Source organism: Chlamydotis macqueenii, chromosome 1 (assembly GCF_036417535.1).
Source record: "Chlamydotis macqueenii isolate bChlMac1 chromosome 1, bChlMac1.mat, whole genome shotgun sequence".
In the NCBI taxonomy this organism is placed as follows: Eukaryota; Metazoa; Chordata; class Aves; order Otidiformes; family Otididae; genus Chlamydotis; species Chlamydotis macqueenii.
In genome coordinates, this window is record NC_141556.1 from 14,187,176 (window position 1) to 14,202,903 (window position 15,728).

The 15,728-nt window shown below is 38.7% G+C and overlaps 1 protein-coding gene across 1 annotated transcript in view; it reads right to left on the reverse strand.

The window, feature by feature from the left end:
• The window catches only part of RELN (reelin), a 297,944-nt gene that overhangs the window by 232,658 nt on the left and 49,558 nt on the right, over window positions 1–15,728 (reverse strand). The window contains exon 2 of the mRNA XM_086746115.1: window positions 14,285–14,395. Coding sequence (XP_086602241.1) covers window positions 14,285–14,395 — 111 coding nt within the window. The remainder of the gene's footprint in view (window positions 1–14,284; window positions 14,396–15,728) is intronic.

Consider the following 15,728-nt stretch of genomic DNA (forward strand, 5'->3'; position numbering starts at 1 on the left):
CTTCATGTCATCAGCCGTATCAACTACGGAGTGACATCCAATGACACCCGAGATGCTTGAGGCATCCAGAAGATACAAGAGCTAATGGGGACCCATGTCCTCCTCTGGCAGGTGCTGGAAGCTGAGTGATGGCTGAGGGAACCTTAACTTGCTCCAGGTATCCAGAGATGGGCAGCTGAAGCTGGCCCTAAACTGAGTATAAGGGGGCCGCAGTGGATATTACTGCTCTGAGATGCGTGAATGTACATCCTGGCCCAGCTAGCATTTCTAAAGCTCTTTAGGGTGACATTTCTGCTTGGGACTTTAATTAGGCAGTATCCACCTTCCTAAAGACAAGGATGGAAGGAAAGAGATCAGGAATTTATACAAGCCCCAACATTTTCTTTTGCAAATAGTTTACTCCAGAAGACAAGAGGGTAGACTTAGATTAAACATAAGAAAGAAATTTTTTACAATGACAGTGGTTAAACACTGGAACAGGTTGCCCAGGGAGGTGGTGGATGCCACATCCCTGGAAACACTCAAGGCCAGGTTGGATGGGGCTCTGAGCAACTTGATCTGGTTGGAGATATCCCTGCTCCTTGCAGGGGGGTTGGACTAGATGACCTTTAAAGGTCCCTTCCAACCCAAACTATTCTATGATTCTATTTCCTTCTTAAGTGTAAAAATCTGTATTTCAGTGATTGATTTACACTCAAATAAATCTAAGATGGAACTATACAAAAATCTCAGAGTCAGTTTTCATAAATACACAATTTAAATCTCCATATTTTACTGACAAATATCAATGTTGCAAAGCTCAGTCACAGAAAAGTCAAAGAAAATAAACTAGTTGTAAACTGATCTTACCTCATCTTTGGGAAACGAACAGGAAGGGCTTTTACTGAAGAGTCAGAGTTTTGTTAACATTTTACTTAAAGGACAAACACCATAGTCTGTTTCTTCTCACTAGTTTGTAGATTTATGGTTTGGATATTAATTAAAGTAAACTTACCAGATGGAAGTCCTCTGCTATGGGTCAGAGACTCTACGCCACCAACTTCTCTGTACTAAACTTTTAATATTCTCATAACATACTTGAAGTAGATAGCTTTTCACTCATGGATTATTGTGCACGTCTAACAAACTTTACACATCTCCTATGATGATAGTTAAGATCTTAAAAGCTAGTTTTCTAAGGAACATCCCAATCAATTAAATTTAAAATGGTTCATATGCTATTAAATCAAAATCCTATGTAACAATGTGTTCTACTTTACAAAGTCCCTCAGCCCCTATGAGCCAATCTGTCCCACCCCTACGAGTTCACTGAATCTGGCTTTATTCCATCTGAAGTGATCACAACTTCCTTGAGTGTATCTATGTTACTACAAACTTACAAAGCTTCACACAGTCCAGTTTAACCCTACTGCTTCAGTGGTTAATCAGCTCACCAATACACTGCTCCACTTGCCCTGAAGAATAGTATGTATCTTGCACATTCATCCTCTGTACCAAGTGCGGCTACAGCTCGTTTCACATTTGCTTCTTCCTACAAAATTGCTCCTCCAGCTAGTCTAACAATTAATAATGACTGATACCATAATATGATAGTGTATAGTTGTCCTTATAGCATTTGCATTCCCCATGCTTTATGTGTTTTAGGGTCTTACATTACCCCATCAAATAAAGAAGCAAACATGATTCATAAGTTTTTGTGCTGAGGACCAGAGCTAAGCTACTCACCTTGGTTCCTACGAAAATCAGCTGAAGAAACCAGTAGTTTTGGAGACAAGTCATCCGACTCGTTCAGATGGCTACTGCAGGGTAAGACGAATGACCTATGTCCCCAAAGTACCAGTCTCTCTCCCCAGAGCAAGAAGGAAGCCCAGGGGGACCAGCTCAGCTGCTCTCCACAACCCCCTGCCATAACTGAACACGACAGACGTCTTTCAAAATTTCTCTGGATGAACAGCAGCTAGTGTCAGAAAATTAAATCTTCAGAAGTACTTTGCATTTCAGTGTCAATCCTTGGAAAACAGGGCACCTGAAGGCACATCTGTGTGTGAATGCCTCAGCCAGTCATCCAAGCTCCCCACATTATACACAAAAATCCTAATGAAAGGATCCCCAGAAAGGCTGAGGAGATCCATCTAGGAGTGAAACACAGAAGACGACCCTAAATGTTCCTGGTTTTAAAAAAGTGGAAAACTGAGTAACTAAATTCCTCAGAATTATTTCTCAGAACAGAAAATGTTCTTGAATCATGCATATCCTGCCCAGCGTATTTCAGCAGGGAACAAAAAACCACATTTATTTGTTCCATGCTAAGCAAAAAGTCCTTTAGATTATCACACATATTTGATAAATTCTTCAGAGCAAATCTGAACTCTAATTAGAAGGTAGCATACACCTCTGATAGTCTCAGGGAAAACTGCAGCTAAAGCACATCTCAATTCATTTTGGTTGAACTCTTGCCCGGTTAAGACTGAAGACTTTTTAAAGATTTCATTACGTCTTTGCCCTCCTTAAGCAAAGGTTATCACAAAGCTGCCTGTTTGACTGAATTATGACTACTGGGTGGTCACTTGTGCCTGTGATATTACTTATTACATGTTCAGTGATAAATTTAAGTAGGCAGCTAACAAGGAGAAACCTCTACCAAGACCATTATTACGGAATCTAAAAATAGTAAAGTTTCATTTATGGGGAGAAAATAATGAGCTCAATGTATATATGTGCTGAGCAAGCAGATGAAATATTTCAACAAATTCACCATTCACATCAAAATAAAAAAAATTTGAACTTAATCTTTCTAAAAATTAACACTTGCAGGATGAAACAGCTCTTAAAGATTTTTTTTTAATCTAGACTTCATTAATGCTCATATTCTTCATCTTCACAGCTAATGCTTCATCAATGCTCATATTCTTCATCTTCACAGCTAATGCTGTCAGCATTTATTGATTCAGCCTCCTAATAATTACGTAATCTTTCCAGCTTGTCAGAGAACATCAAGGTGACTGTGATGCCGTACGACTGGAGTATGATTCTAGTGTCACAAAATATTTGTCAGTTGTTTATCCAGAAACAGACATATAGCAAATCTCAGTGTTAGAGAAGCAAAATACTGACTTTATTAATAATGTGCTATGTAAAATATTTCATCACTAGAACTCAACTAGGGTGCTTTGACCAATGTCATGTCTTCCCAAGACATCACGAGGTCTTTCAACATTCAGGTCTTTACTTTGATGATATCCGAAAAACATGTTCTGAAACAGCTGCAAAGCATCTTTCCTTTCCTGCACTGAGACTGGATACTGTACTTGTGTATCATCTGGATTTCTCCTGAAGGTTTGTTTCCTTCAAGCATTCAATCAGTTCAAGTTTATATTTATGAAAATACAATTGCTTTGGTTACAAACTGCACTGACTTTAATAATTACATGATTTTTCCTAAGGGTTGAAATAAGGCAAGGATTACAGAATATTTATTAATTTGATAAATGTAAAAAAATATCCTGATTTAAGAGTTTTAATATCTTAAAGTTATAGTTTTGAACTAAAAGACATATTTTCTTTCTTCTCTCAGAAGCAAAAGTCAGTGTTCATATGACAGTAGGTCCACTAGGTCACAAAAATAATTAAGTAGTAGATAAACTAATAAAATAAGAACACATATTTTGTTAAAGAAATTACAAATCATCATTATTTTTCCTTCTCTTTCAAGAACTTTATAAAATAAGGTGCCAAGTAATGCCTGGATTGACATGATCACCCTGGAATAATGGATTTCATTCAGTAATAAAATCCAGCAGAGCAGAACTGAGGAACAACCCTATTCCAAGGAGTAAGGACTTCGTGTGAAGGACAGCATTTTTTCTTCCTGGGGGTTTTGTAGCAGGAATAACTGAACTGAAATCACTAGAACTGACCTGGGCTCTTGAAAGGTGATGCTTGCATATGAACAAGTGTCTTTTAGCAATGTCACAATTTTCACCTCAATCTAACCTCAAATTTTCTAACCTCAGCAATGTACTCTAATCAGTAAACACCTCTTTTTGCTGTGGCTCAAGCTGTGAGCATGACCTTGTGCCAATGCAAAGGCATAATAATCCCTTCTTCTCTCCACCTACCAACACCACTGGCAGTAGCTGAGTGGGATCAGCACAGAGGATCTCTGCCCTTCCCTCTGTGCACCAAAAGAGCAGCGAGCCAGCCCTCCTCCCACCTTCCCGCACAGCAGCATGGGCTTGGTAGCCTTCTTCTCTAGCTCACATATTTTAGCATCTGATGAAGATATAACCATACCAATCATTCCCTACTAACAGAAATTCACTTTCATTGGTATATTCCTGGAAACTGGATTATTCCTTCTACAAGACCTGGAGCAGATTTTTCTTGTGAACCATCTCTGAAAACACGCAAATCATTATCAGTCACAACACTGGTAACAGACAAGCAAACAGTGAAATCAGCTGGTGGGACACGTGATGATCAGGATCTTAACAGAGGCCTTTTGAGCTCCGTTCCTGCAAGCCTGAGTTTTCACCAGATACAATCAACTCCACTTCGAAACGTAACAAATTGGCAGATACGGATGAAGCAGTCTGATCACAACATTTGTTTGTCATAATATGCCAGAAATTAGTTTACAAACTTGTCTTCAAAATTACAATAATAACCACTTCCCAATATCATTTCACATTTGCAAGAGGCTTCAATGCCTCTTAATTGATGAAGTCCAAGAGCCCAGTAATTTCAGCTTGAATATGCGATCTCATCCTGATAAACACAAAATGCAGGGAAAATAATAGGCCTGGCACAACAAGAAAGTTAGGCAGAGGGGGTACTGACTGACTGCCGCAGAACAACACATGACAATCAGGCATCACAGATACAGACATGAGACAAGAAGCAACGCAGGCAGGCATATTGGCAGTGTGAAGTTCATGAAGCCATAGGAACAGTTGCTTAATATATTCTTGAGGCATACACACACAGAGAATGCAATTTTAATATGGCCTTAAATTTCTAGATGATGGTCTTTTTTTCCCCTACTTTATTAAAGATATCTCTCTGTTACTATGAATTACCATGCAACTTCGACCTGTCAATCCAGCTGAACGTAGCTCTCAAAGCATAATGACAACATCTTTTAGAGGGAAAAGTATTTTGTTATTGTTGCCACAATCAATGAAGGCTTAATTCATTTTCCCTTGACTTTTATGCACTATTATCCATATTATAACAACAGTCATGAACAGTTAAAGATTGGGTTTTATTGTGTCAGTATGTTTGTATAGAATAATAAAGAGGAAAGTCCTCGCTTCAGAAATCACACTCCAATTGGTGAACAAATAAGACAAATGCTATTGTTAGGAAAATAAAATAATAATAGAAGAGAATTGAGTCATACATTGACATTTCCCTAATCAATGTCAAACAGGAGTGATTTACACATAAAAAAAAATGAGAGGATGGATTTTAAGACAAGCTTTCAGTAAGAGCAAGGAGCTCAGCTCAAACTTCCACACATTTCCCCACACACAGCAGGCACTGCAGAGAATTAGTTGAAGAGGTACATGGCTGCTCACTTTGGTGCCTCCTGAGGTACAAGACGGGGCAGTTCTCAGCCCCAGACTCTTTAAGTATTTTAATTGCTAATCTACAATGTAAGAAAGTGACCAGATCAACTCCATGTATCTGGTTGCCCCTCACGTCCTTCTCTCCCAACTGTCTTTTCTTTGTTTGTTTAGTTTTTACCGAATTCAGTACCATGTGAGAGAACTCAAGTGAATCTGGTATATCAGATTCTAGTAGTTAATTTGGGGCTACTTGTCTGTCTCTTGCTCATGGTAGAATTTAGGTGGAAGATGTCAAGGTCTCCATACCGGGTCACTTACAAGCTTATAAAGCAGGCCAGGAAACTTTGTATTTCTGGAGTTACTCTTGAGAGCAGGCAAGCTGATTCAGTCTCCAAGATCCAGAGGCCTGAGGTGTACCTACACTGGGGTTTAGTTGTGATTTAAGTGTTGGGAAAAGAGTGCAATGTCCCTAGTGAACTACTTAGGTACTGTACGCTGATGATCAGGGCTGCACTGAGGCTCTGTGCCTCAGGGCAAGGAAGGAGGAGCCCTGGGGAAGAGATAGGGAAGCCCAGGCTACCAGGAGGTGCACAGGGCAGCTGGGCTCTACCCTTGTCCCGTGCCCAGAAGCTCTAAAAACTGTTCACCAGTTTTTCCCACGTGGTCATCATTGAGGTCTATCTCATTTTCTGGGTCTCAAGTTTTGACACGTAGGGGCTGATATGTGGAAGGGCTGGGCATGCTTAACCCACACCCGCGTTAGCAGGAGCTTTTCAACATAAAAATTGCGATGTAGTTCTATAAAGCGGATACCAAACTTGCAGGATACTTTTGGTCTTAATCATTGTTTTTAATTTACTGTTGGTGAAATGCAGATAATGCCACAAGCTCCACTCTATAAAGTTTATTACAAAAAGTGAAAATTCGAAATACACTGGTTAACAGCATTCAAAGTGCACTAATTGAGCATGGTATTTGAAATTAGGATGAAAAAAAGGAGATACATACATATATACAGGATTGTGTGTATATATTTATATAAACATTATTTTCCATTATTAAAATAATGAACCAATTGCATGCTTCAAAAAGCATTACTTACTACTTTCAATAAGTATTAATATATATAAGAATCACCAGCCTTTCACAATGATAATCCATACCTTACCGGGATCAGAATCACCTCAGAGGTATGAGGCAGCAAAAAACCTAATCTGATCACTTCACAAAGTTTTACATCGTTTTTTTTTACTACAAGTATTTTATGAAAAATTAAAATACAATTTAAAAATCACATTAAAATTCAATGATGTTCTAACTTTTCCCCATACCATTTTCTGGCCACCCAGGGGAGAAAAACAGATGTATATAAGACCTGAAAAAACATCACTACTGAATAAATGTACTTGCTAAATTGGACCAAAATTGGCCCCAGCACATCAATTAGCACTTTGGTTTCAGCTATGTAAAACTGTCTCTAACGGCATTTTCTTGTTTAAAAACTCCAGGGGCCCCTTTACAAGCACTGCCATGCTGGAAAATGTTTATCTGCATCTCCAATGCAGTGACCACCTCTCATCTCATCTGCAAAGCATTAAGTGTTGCCTATAGCACTAAACACCCACCTGCAGCCGCTGTTCAAAGCTAACAAATACAAGGGATGTTGCATGTGCCACACTTCTACAGAAGTTCATTCTCCTTTTCAACCTTGACCACACCGATACTAGCAGGAGCTACAGGTATATATGAAATGTTAAAAGCTTGAGTTATTTTATTGTCATCTTCATAACGCTCCAAAGACATTTGAAACAAATTATGGAGCAGACACCGTCACTCATGATTATGAATGTTAAATTGTGAAGTAACTCAGGGCTACTCAGCAGATCAGGCAAAACTGGATTCTGATGTGCAAGAGCTGCTGCTGCCATGGAGGGGGTTAGGGTAAATCTGACAAGTACAAGAGCACTTGCAGAAATGGGTGAAAGTGTTCAGGGTAATGGGACTAGGTCAAACTAGACTCAAACCAGGCCAGTTTTAGTATTTTTTTTGCAGAATCCATTTCTGGCTAGCTTGTCCCTCCAACCTTGGGGCATTGCTGTCTGCCTTACCCAGTTAACACATGGGGAATTTTCCTCCTCAGCAGGTAAAATACTTAGGGGGATGGGTACTTATTGGGTAAGCATGGGCAATTACTGCCTTTGCCATCATAATGAATATATGTTGTGTTAACAAAGCTGAAACCCCTTCCAGAAGGCACATATGATGTCAACCACTTGTAGAAATGGTCAACTTTTGGTCATAAAGACTTTTAAGTAGTAATTAAACATTGTGACACACAAACTTTGAAAGTTTTATCATCATTATGGTTTTGTTACATACCATTCGCAGAGGGGAGTATCTTAAAACTAAACTCAAATGTAAACTTTCTTGACCAATGTCAGTTTGGCACCAACTCTCTATTTAATTGACTGTTAACAAATTCTCCAAGATATGACTGCTATACAGATATTTTATCTTCCTGTTAATTGGTAATTATGCATTGGCAGGAAAAACAGTGTTTCCTTCCAATTATTCCAGAACTCAGTGATTATTTAAACTTTGCTAATTAGTAGCGGAGGGCTGGTACATCTTCTGGGCAAATTGTATTTGATAATTCCTATTAAAATATATATGGCAGTAGCTGACTTGTAACAAACAAAAAAAAAAAGTGGCAGTTCAAAGGGTATTAGATACAGCACAAGGCAAATGGGGGCCTATTAAAATTTCCCCAACTGTTCTAATGAGAATGCTGAGGGTCATTTCTTCCTAGTTTACCATCTGTTTGGTTTCTGGCAAGTATCTCTGGTGCGAAGGGAGGGTCCTGGAGCCCATTTGGCTTGTCACAGAGCAAATCAGGGATCTACAGCAATTTCAGTAAGTTATGAAACTGCACTTCAAGAGCGGTAGCAAGTACATAGCTGAAAACAGTTTTGTAAAAGCTGGCATTTACTGATTATTCCTTACTTTTTAAAGCTGTGAACAAGAATGGAGAGGCAAAGATGGAGCAGGAGGGATCAATTTTATGGACTCGCCTAACAAGAAAAATCCAACAGTTGGCCTTTTTATATCTCACAATGTTAGTGGGGGATATTTTCCTTTATCTGTCAGAATCTGAAAGCAAAACATTGCCCCAGAACCATCAGTGTTTGCGCATAAACTGATGCCAAACCCAAGCCTCTGAAGGCTTGAAACCACATTCCCCATCCAGGAGCCTCAGATGCCTACAACACACAATCCGGACCAATGCACTGGCAGAGCTGGAGAGCAAGATCAGAGCATTTTCTGCAGTACCCACTTGGAGATGACACTGTGGGTGCCCTTCAGCCACCCAGGCACCATCTTTGCCCTTCTTCTTCTGCAGATGAAACCAGCAGCACCACCAATGACATCCACCTACAGTCAACTCTGCCCTAAGACTGCTTGCAGCCTGCGAGCCAAAGGGGAATATGGGACCAGGGAATTACTTTTATGCTTTTCCCCAATTCCCAGTCATACAGAATGGGATAAAAATGATCCATCTTCTATACATTGAAAGGGGTTTTTGCTTTTGGTCTGCTATGCAAACAGGTATGTAACCAAAATACCAAGCAGAGCATTACGTGAAGGCTGTCTTAAACCTGTCAAAAGGCAACACAATAATTTAAAAAGAAAAGAATATAAGATAAAATGTAATGCCAATTAAATTATTTCTGGTGATTGATTTTCACAGAATTTCCTCTAGGAAATTTATTATTCACCATATTTTAAGGAATATTTGTAACTATTTACATTTATTTTTTTTTAAATCCCAGAGACTCAATGCATTACTTACAGTAGGCGTGATCACCCTCACGATATAGAAACAAAGAATTGCAAAAGAGAAAAGATTGCAAGATGATCTTTGATATTCTTTTTTTTTGCTTTCTTGCAGATGCAATTCCCCTGCTCAGGCACTAAAATCTTTATAAGAGGCTATGAGAGCGATGTTACCTAGAAAGTAGCCCATAGAGTTAAACAAAACCTAAAATCCACTAGCAGTTTATGACATCACAGTGGAAAGGAGACATTTGTTTTAAAAGATAGTAAATTACAGGTTGTATAAATCAACAGAGAAAATAAATCAAAAATTTTCTGTTAGCCAATTAGGCCTGTGACAACACTTTCCAGTGTAATGAGAGCGTTGAATCCACTGTTTCTACCATAATAGAGCTTATGGACTTTCAAAAGGACCTTTTCAATTTAGGTTGAAACACTAATGTATACACAACTATTATTATGAAATTACTTGTTTATTCCACATTTATTAAAAGGTAAACATCAGGGCAGTAATTATGATTGTACATAAAATTAGGTTTTTGGGGGCTTAACTGTAAAGGCTTACATTTTCCACTGTAGTTTGTAAGAAACTAATTACACCAAAGTTAAAATTTAAATAATTTGTCATGTCTGCATGATGTGAAAATCTACCAGGGAGCTGGAAAGCTTTGAGAAGAACCCAAACGCGGAGAGGTGGAGTGTGACTGGCAGGTCAAAGGCAAGCTTTGATGTGCACAGCCCAGCACATCTGTCTGCTCAACCAGCCTGTCAGCCGGGACGATCCCATGTAATGAGACAGATTCAGGTCCTCAGCACACAGCGCTCCTTATCGCTGCTGAGGGATTATGCTGTAATCTTCTCCTTTAATTGCAGAAATGATACTGCATTCCTTGCTTTCCACTGCACATGGCTTTGGAGGAGCTGAGCCGTACTTTCGTACTTATTCCAAGTTACACACCCCCTACCACCCACCAAACCGATTTAACCACAATCTCATTTGCAAGCCATCCTTCCCATCAAACTCACCACTGCATTAGTAGCTTTCTAACATGTTTTTTTAGTACTCCTGTCTCCCACTTTCCTCTTATATATTCAGAAGTCATCAAGCGGTGAGAGCCCATAAATGACCGCAGGTACATTCTGGCTGTGGGGAGCCAGATGGGCTGGTGGTGGGCTGATAAACCCCAGAGCATGGCCAGGAGATGCCTCAAGCTATTGAAAAGAGATCAAATGCTAACAAGGACCCTCAGAGTCAAAAGCAGAAGAAGGAAAGGACACATGGGGATGGAGAGATCCTGCAGGAGTCCAAAACGTGTCTCCAGAGAGATGGGGTGTGAATGACAATGAGGGGTATCAGTGTGACTTGACAAAGGAGAAGATGAGAAGCAAGCTCTTCAGCCTTCAGCAGGAAACACTGAAGGACACAGAAGTGAGTCACAGGTATGCACCACACAGATTGGGAAAGGAGAGGGAAAATTATACTGGAAAGATGCAATTTAGGGTATCTGTTGTATCATGGGATCTAACGAAGAAAGAAATGCTATTCTTAAAAGCTCAATTTAAGGATTATTTCTCTGCTAAAGGATCATCACAGCTTGCTTAGTGAGGTTTCAAGTGCACATTTATGTTTTACATCAGTTCCAATTTTATCTTTACAGTTTTAGTTTTACCTTTATCTGAACCCTGACAATGGTTCAGCTTAGGACAAAAGATAAATATTTATGACTACTATTAAGTTCTATCCCCAAAAGCTCACCCATTTCTCCCTAAAAGATTGTTAGAAGGTTTCCCAAACAAAAATTTCAGCAAGTTTCAAGACAGTATAATCCCACAGAGAAAACTAGGAACTCTTTTTTTTTGGCTACATGATATATACTGAAAAAGAAAGAAAACATAACCCTTAGAACGAACTCTGTTAGCACTGATGTATTTTATCTTTTTTTCTTCAAAGCTTCTGGACACAATTAACTAGCTGTGATAACTGACAATGATTGTGTCTCCACCAAGTGACTTCCTAAACTAGGTAATTAAAAGATAATTGTAGCCAGAATACAGTAATTTAAGACTACAAAAGACAGATATGTGTATGTTGGGAAGACTTAAATTGTTGGGGCAGACTGGAAGATTATGATAATCTAGCATGACCTTCTGTGTGATGCAGACAAGAGCATTTCAATGGTAATATTGCAAGGGAGAAAAAAAAAAAATCTTCCCTGCTCTGTAAGCAACGACTATCAACTCAATTTCAGAATATTGCTATCTTCAGGTTTTAAAGGCCCAGCTTCGCCCCCCTCCCCCTAACTAATCTATGATAAACCACATAAATCTTTGAACTGAGGTCTCTAAACCTGACATAGTCCTCAATATTTAAAAAAAAAATAATTATTTCCAGCAAGCTAAGTCTAACCTGAACACCACCATCACTTGCTGGAAAGGAGAAGCAGCTTCTTTGCTAACTGGAAATGATGACACAACAGATGGATCCAGGGTTTCTGAACAAAGAACTTTATGTTTTCTTCAGAAAACAAAACAATGCCATTGCCATCTACTATTTTATTAAGCAATACATTAAATACTGTGGACACTACTCTTTTTCTACTGCAGATGGTAGATTTTAAAATATTGTTATTTTTTCAAACTAACAAATTATTTTTGAAAGCTTATCATTCATGTGCTAAATGCTTTTTGGAAGAGGCCAGCTATCTCATCTCTCACTGCAGAGTAGAGAAAGGAAAAGTTTATGGAGTTCTCAGTCCTGAGAGCCATCAGTACATCATTGATTGAACATATAAAATTAAGTTTAAAAGACATTGCCATTTTTCGTTGACTATTTGCTTTTTGCTATGACTGCAAAGACACTGCACAAAAGTATTGGCTCCTTTGAAACACTCAGATTGGTTGTTTTCAATATATATGGAAGCTTAGGAGCTAGCAAAGAAATACAGCAAAATGAGATTTTTAAGATGTTGCATAACTAACAACCGTAACACAACTGACCCTACAGCTTGCCTGCAGAAAGTTCAAAAGAAAGGTCACAGAGAGCAGCAGTTTTTCTCTGACATGGGTGGAGGCATGCTCGAGACAGAACAGTACACCTCCCCTAGGCATGATGTTTGAGAATTTGTGTTGATGAACAAAATGAGGTAGCTCCAACCACGCGTGACTGCTTTTGCATCTCTCTGTCTTCCGTATTTTCCCAGCCTGTAGGCTTGGCTCTTCTTTTGGTTCACAAAACACATGTCACCAGTTTAATCACTGGTTGTCTTACCAGCAACTGAATGGTCAAAGTAACACATCAAGAGCTAGACAATGACCTTTGGCAAATTCAAAAAGGCCATGTCCTTTTTTCCCCTGTCACGTATCACGTGTTACTTTCCTGTCTGTCTCAGTGAGACACCCACTATAATAGCCCTGTTCTACAGACTAAGATAGAAATTTAGAAAAAAATATATTAGTATTTGTAAATGCACAAAGCTATTCAGGTTCTTAAAATTTTGCCTAATTTCCATTCTTGAATATTTAGAAGTAGTTAAACATAGCTTGTATACCTTGCCCAGTGAGTTTGCCATGATGTCCCCAGCGACATGATACAAACATCTATTTTATGGCAAGATAATAGCTTGCCAGGAACTTGACCATCCCAAAAATTTCACATTGATAAGTGCTTTCCATCTCACTTACTCCATCAGATCCTGTTCATCCTGCAAAGAGTACAGTGGGGAAGGAGAAGCAGCAGTACTACTTCTTCTAGAAAAGTGGATCATTTGGTGCATTTTATGTCAGACATGCAAGACCATGGCAGCTGTGCTCTTCCCTTTGAAAGACTGAGCAAAAAGTTTGAGGTTGATCGGTGGTGCTATTCACAGAGGCAAAGCTGTTCTCAAATTATTCCTCAATACAGTTTTAAATAATGCGCTATTTATGTTGCTTTATTTCACTTACCAGCCAATGTATGTTTGCTATGTAACACTCACAGGCCTAGGCCACTTGTGGTTCACATGCATTATTACAGAGATAATTACTATGAAAGATTATAATGAAGAAAGCATTGAAGTTTAACCCTAACAGAAAAATGAACATTCAAACATGCTACTGCAAGCACAGCACAGCTGGTATCCAGTATGACTGGAATATATTTTTGTACCTTCACCCCAGATTGCTGGTTAGGGGTCACTGAGTTCCTCCAATTGGAGGAACACAGTTCTTACAATTATTTGTAAAGATATAAAAAACACTACCAAATAACAAACTGCAGAAGGTATAGCTGTAAATTACTTGCACAAATTTAGAAGAGATTTTTCAAAAGTGCCTGTCCTTAGCACAGCTGGCCTGGCTGCTACTGCTGAATGCAATCGTAGAACTTGAAATACATAACAATTCTGCAAAATCTGTCCTACGTCTTTTATTGCAATGCTGTTTTTCGTACACGGAAAATAATTGGTTATATAAAACACCCTAGCTGCCATTCTGGTTTTAAGGAAGATGCTATTGTTAAGTGAATGGAAAAAGTAGGTTGACATAAGCTCAAAGGAATCAGTTTTTTTCAGCTCAAGAACAGTCAGACACCTTGGGCTTTAGTTTATACCAAATGTTACACCACTTAGAAACGGCTATTTTAACCAGTTTAGCTGCCAAGGTTTTTCTCTCTTAAAATTTATATAATTCAGTATACTAGTAGCAGGCTGACCAAAGACAAAGAAAGCAGAGGAAGAAAGCCACCACTGCCTTATCTCATTGACTCCCACTGACTTCCACGTATTGTTGGTTACTGAGCCTATATTACCTTAACCCGTTTCAGTAATTGTGCTGTTATTGATGTCTTCTGTACAACCAAATATTCATTACCCTGGGTTGCAGAATGTAAATTACACTGGACTTACCAAATCCAAAAGCACTGGAACCACCAACGCTCTGGGAAGCCTGAACGCTGGTAGAGGTGTAAAGTCCAGTCACCAGTAAGCCATCAAAGAAGGTACTTGTCGAAATAGTCACTGAAATGAGAGAAACAAAACAGATGTAACTATTGATAAGCAATATTTAAGATTTTATACATGATCTGTGAGCAGACTTTTGCACTTGAATGAGATCCCATCATTCAGTACAGTGAATTCATCTGAATTGCCCCAATACTTATGACACTTCACTGACTTTAAATTGGCTTTCCCATGTAATTTTCCCAAACAACTTGTTCAGCGTTCAAGCTGCGTGTGCCAAGTTTCATTCTGCTCCTGTACAACTTCCTCAGAGTTTACGTAAAGAAAATTGACTGTTTTAGAGGGAAAGAATTGGCATTTATTAGTGGTTGACTCAGCTTCTATTTCTAAAAGAATCACAACTCCTGTACCAGTAAGTCTGCAGCAGGAACCAGACACAAATGTATCACTACAACAGGATCTGAAATGAACATCAAAAGAGTGGTCATCTCCATCTCTGCTTGTGAAGTTGCCTTTGCTAGAAGCACAGAACTATACTACACACTAAATGTACAATGACTTATTAAAATGTAGCATTGGAATATACGGATTGTAAGTAACTGTCAAGATTCAAGAAAATAATAAATGCAATGAAATAAGGAGGATTATGATATTGTTTTTCCTGGACTTAAACGGAGTGCTAAGTTATGGTTATCATACATATTATAGTATTATACACGTAAGTTATATGTGCGTCTGAGTCATTACAGTGTATGTGTATATCAATAACTCATTAACTTATTTTTAGGAGATTCCTGGGTATTATTAGCAGTAAATTAATCATCCAAATAGAATCTACAAGTAACACTGGAATCTATATATTATTTATTAGAATTGACAAATCTCGCAATATTTATTTACGTCTTGCAAACACTAATTCTCACATTTTTACTTTGGTATCTTGTATCATTGTATACTCAACATCAGCTTCAGTGGTTCTTTCTTGGAAAGACCTAAATTATTAAGTGATAGGTTAAGGTTTTTCCTATTATATAAATGCAATATTCTCTATGGCCAGAATGACTTAGAATCATACAACAGTTTGAGTTGGAAAGGACCTTTAAAGGTCATCTACTCCAATCCCTCTGCAAGGACCAGGGACATCTCCAACCAGATCAGGTTGCTCAGAGCCCCATCCAACCTGGCCTTGAATGTTTCCACGGATGGGGCATCCACCACCTCTCTGGGCAACCTGTTCCAGTTTTTTTTTTTTCCTGATTTCTAATCTGAATCTATCTCCTTCTATTTTAAAAATATTACCCCTCATCCTATCACAACAGGTCCTGTAAAAGAGTTTCTCCCTGTCCTTCCTATAAGCCCCCTTTAGGTACTGGAAGATCACTGTAAGGTC